This window comes from Phalangium opilio, unplaced genomic scaffold, assembly GCF_054372755.1.
Source record: "Phalangium opilio isolate 3A_F unplaced genomic scaffold, DU_Popi_V2 ptg000106l_1, whole genome shotgun sequence".
NCBI lineage: Eukaryota > Metazoa > Arthropoda > Arachnida > Opiliones > Phalangiidae > Phalangium > Phalangium opilio.
Window position 1 is genome coordinate 4,282,662 of NW_028324208.1, and position 4,389 is coordinate 4,287,050.

Consider the following 4,389-nt stretch of genomic DNA (forward strand, 5'->3'; position numbering starts at 1 on the left):
TCGCTTTTTGATTTTTAGCCACATCGTATGATGTACATCTACAGGCTCTTTCAGACGATCCAACTTTTTCACTCAGCTTGATGGGTCAACTCGAGTTGAATTAACTGGTTGGATCGTGTGAAGAGACCCTGCATGAGTTGAGTCACCAAAAAGGTTGGCTAGGAGAAATTGGATCTGTGATCCAATTTTTGCTGACTCAACTTCTTAATTTCAATTTTCCTACCAATCAAAATGAATTACAAAAAAAGCCTTTTTCGCGGGTTATTTCGTAAGTGCCCAGGTAGGTGGCGCTTAAAAAGTTCTCATTTGGCGGTTAAAGTTTAGTCGTGTGAAAAGGAAGGATTTACTCCACTTTGCCCTTCAAAAGTTGGGCCAGTTGATACAAGTTTTTGATCCATCGAGCTGAGTCAAAAAGTTGGATCGTCTGAAAGAGCCTTACGATGAGGCTCTTAGTTTTACCTGCCCCAGGGTGACCACAACAAAGCCTTGAAAAAAATTAAGGAAAATAAGAAATTTGCAATTGATTTACAGGAAATTATGGGAGATGGTTCATTAAAAAAATAGGAAAATATAGGATATTTGCCATTGAAAAAATAGGAAAATGTAGGTTTGAAATAATTTGAAAAAAATGAGACATGATTCTCAACACACAATGAAATAGTATTAATCAATTCAATTTAAAAAAGATTTAATACAATTCGTTAGTGACGGAATACTAATCCTATCGAAGTGAGAATTATGTTTCCTTAAAAGTGCCTTACATTGCATCTAAGTCACCTAAATTATAGCTCCATGGTGACAGGCTGGCAGCATGGATTTATAATACAAGCAAAACGTTAGCTTATACTATTAATCCTTGGTGGCAGAAATGTAAAACTGCATTCATGTATGTCAGACTTCAAATTAGTGAGTGACATCTATTAAAACCAACAGTGAGAGCGAACAAAATATGAAAAAATTTCGAAAAATAAGAAAATTTCGAAAAATAGGATAATATAGGAGAAGGTTCTAAATTATAGGAACTAATAGGAAGGTATCGAAAAAATAGGAAAAATTATAAAATATAGGAGTTGTGGTCACCCTGCCAGTGCCCTGTTGTCATTCTCGTAGTAGTAGTAGTAGTGTAAAATGTTTGGTTCGTCATTGAAGGGAGAGTGCATGAAAGAGGATTGTGGTGAGGTGATATTTTTCGTTCTTTCTCTTTTTACATGGATGGGGATTGATAGTAAGTTTTAGCATTTCACTTAACTGTACAAGTGAAGTTAATGTTTGTGAATTGTGCTATACGTTTTCTCGATATATCTAAAGTGAAAAAACGATTATTGGATTGCATTAATATAATGGAAGGTGTTAAACACTCCCGTTTAAATTTCTGTCACCCGTCGACAAATAAGGATCGCTCCTCTTTTTAAACATTCAAGGAAATTGAGGTTAACTTTAAATGCAAAAGCAAGTATATACTGATGGTATATTTTTTGAATGATCTTAATGCGGTGTTTATCACGATCCCAGAATTTACGTGTAATTCTCCAGAAACGTAAAATAATTTTATAAGCAAAAGGAAGTATATAGTATCTTTATATATTTAAAATAGTGTATTACAATTTAATTACGGCCTGGTAATTAATTTTAACAGCCTACTTATCTTTACTTTACTTATGGTATTATTTCCAAAAACTGTGAAAGGTAGCGCGATGTTTCATTTCAAAGTTAAGCGAAACGATATAGAGACGTCAGTCGTTCTCGAACCTATGAAGACGCTCCATCCACAAAAATTTCATCATCAAATCCTAAAGGTATGTACTCTTCATAAGTTATTTTTTTAAAAACCCTTTGAATTATTTGTTCCTGAGTACAATTTTCATGGTTTATAATTCCTACCCCCTTTTTCCTCTTTTAATGAAAGCTGACCTAACAAAATCCACCTTAAATTAGCGTAACAAAACGCAAACCAAACCAAGTCTTATCAACTAGAACACTCAATTAAAATTTCTGAGACACAATCGTGAATTCCTCTTAGGTATCATTTAAAAACCGATTATGTAACATGTGTATGTATAAACACAATTCTGGGTCCCCCGAAGTTATGATTCTTGAAAACCAACCATTACTGGGCGACTAAAGGCCCTTTCACACGATCCAACTTTTTGACTCAGCTTGATGGGTCAACTCGAGTTGAACCAACTAGTTGGATCGTGTGAATAAAAGCTGGATGAGTTGAGTCACCAAAAAAGTTGGCTTGGAAAAATTGGATCAGAATCGTCTTCAACACAAAAGAAGAATGAACTGATCGAAAATTGCATAAATTTGCTAAAAACTCCTGCTCCACAAAATGATAAACCTCAAAACCCTGATGAATTGTTTGGGATACATCTAGCCCATACCATGGCGCCACTTTCACCAAAAAGTAAAGATTTTGTTAAGATAAAAATTATGGAGGTAGTTTTCCAACATCTTTATAAAGATTCGACCAAGGAACATTTTGATTTCATGTCTTCAGCCAATCAAAATGCATTACAGGAAAAAAAAATAATAATAATAAAAAAAAATCGCGGGCTCTTTCACCAAGGAAGGTTGCGTTTAAAAAGTTCCAGGCGTCTGCTGTAAAACTGAAGCTGGTAAACGGGGATTCGGCGAACACTATTTTATTTAACAATAAATTTAATTTTGCCGAACTTGAATTGCAATTTTGCAAATGAATTCTAAGCAGAAAAAGGTAAGTGAACTTTCAATAGTATTTGTTATCAAAAATAAAATGGTAGTAGAATAATTCTTGATTTTTTTAGACAACCTTCCACTGGACAACAGAAAAAACTAGCCTCTTAATAGAGTTTATTCAAAATAATGAGTTTTTGTACAATTGCAAAGATGAATTGTACAAGGATAAAGAAAAAAGAGAAATCAAGTTTCGAGATATCTCTGAAATTATCGGATGTTCAGGTACATTCTTTTTTTCCAGTGTTTGAGACACTCTTGTAGTTATTTAACAAATTTTACTTATTTCATTAATAGTTTACGAGGCCAAAGACAAGTGGCAAAAGTTGCGAACATACTACAACAAAGAGCATACCAAGGCCAAATGTAAAAAAAGTGGAATGGGAACTGGTCAAATATACACCCCTAAATGGGAATATTATACATCTATGACGTTTCTTAGTTCAAGTTTGGAACCAGCACCGTCTACGTCAACTCTTGATTTTATGGCAGATGGAAAGGTACATAACATTTATTTGAATAAAAGCATTATTTAGAACATTAATTATGATGAACGGTTTAAACTTAATTAGGTGTATAGTATACATGAGGCAGAAGAAACTTTTGAACATGAAATAGTGGAAGAATCAGAAGATGAGGCTGTAGTGCCTATGAATACACCGCCTGCAAAGAAGAAAAAAATTGATCATTCAAGACCCAGAAAGTCAGAATCGTCTTCAACACAAAAGAAGAATGAACTGATCGAAAATTGCATAAATTTGCTAAAAACTCCTGCTCCACAAAATGATAAACCTCAAAACCCTGATGAATTGTTTGGGATACATCTAGCCCATACCATGGCGCCACTTTCACAAAAAAGTAAAGATTTCGTTAAGATAAAATTATGGAGATAGTTTTCCAACATCTTTATAAAGATTCGACCAAGGATTAAATAAAATGACAAAGTACAAGGTTACGTTGTATTCAGTTATAAAGTTTGTGTTTTAAAATGTAGCAAAGTTTTCTTGTCCTTCCACAGCCCCTACTGTCAGGAAATATTTTTTCAAATTTTCCCTCGTTTCTTGTGCTTCTTTTGTGCTATTGACCCCAAACTTGGATAAGGGCTGTAGGCTTCTAGTCGAAATAATTTCATAAGTATTGTTTGGTGCATAATCATGAACTGTGGCTCTTAGGAAATTGTGCATGGTACATGCCGCAAGAACTATCGTCACAACGTTGTCCGGTAGAGTTTGAATTGGCTTTAAAAATATTCTAAATCGATTACTTAGGATGCCAAAAAATTTTCCGACACACGTCTAGCACGAGAGTGGCTGTAAATAAAATTATTGCATTAATCCTTACAGTGATAAATTTAGTATGGGCGATGCTTCAGCTATAACAAAGAACATGATCCAAAATATCGAGATGAATAATCGTCTCAGTATTTGTTTGGCATGTTTTTAGATATTCAAGCAAATATCAAATAGTGATTATTTTATTCGCGGTTTACAATTCGATAAATAATTCGACTACTTAATCGTTATTGCTTATGATAAATATTCTAGAAGAAGTTGAAGTTACCAATTTTCAGGGTTTTTTTGGCAAAAAATTCAAAGTTATATTTAAACCGAGAACTGCTCATTTTTAATTTTAATAGCCGAAATAGCTTCATACTCATGAGTATATGAAAATAGT

General features: G+C 33.7%; 1 protein-coding gene across 1 annotated transcript; it reads left to right on the forward strand.

The window, feature by feature from the left end:
• The first annotated feature begins 2,695 nt into the window (after positions 1-2,695).
• LOC149624251 (uncharacterized) lies at positions 2,696-3,608 on the forward strand. Its single transcript, XM_089852268.1, has 4 exons — positions 2,696-2,716; positions 2,787-2,940; positions 3,013-3,215; positions 3,288-3,608. The coding sequence occupies exons 1-4, from the start codon at positions 2,696-2,698 to the stop codon at positions 3,606-3,608; spliced, it is 699 nt and encodes a 232-aa protein (XP_089708394.1).
• Positions 3,609-4,389: the final 781 nt, after the last annotated feature.

What these genes read in the sequence shown, in the direction of transcription:
- LOC149624251 (XM_089852268.1), top strand. Translation starts at nt 2,696, where the DNA reads ATGAATTCTAAGCAGAAAAAG. An exon ending in TGAATTCTAAGCAGAAAAAG is followed by an intron (nt 2,717 to 2,786) that starts GTAAGTGAACTT and finishes TGATTTTTTTAG; the next exon opens with ACAACCTTCCACTGGACAAC. An exon ending in ATTTTATGGCAGATGGAAAG is followed by an intron (nt 3,216 to 3,287) that starts GTACATAACATT and finishes AAACTTAATTAG; the next exon opens with GTGTATAGTATACATGAGGC.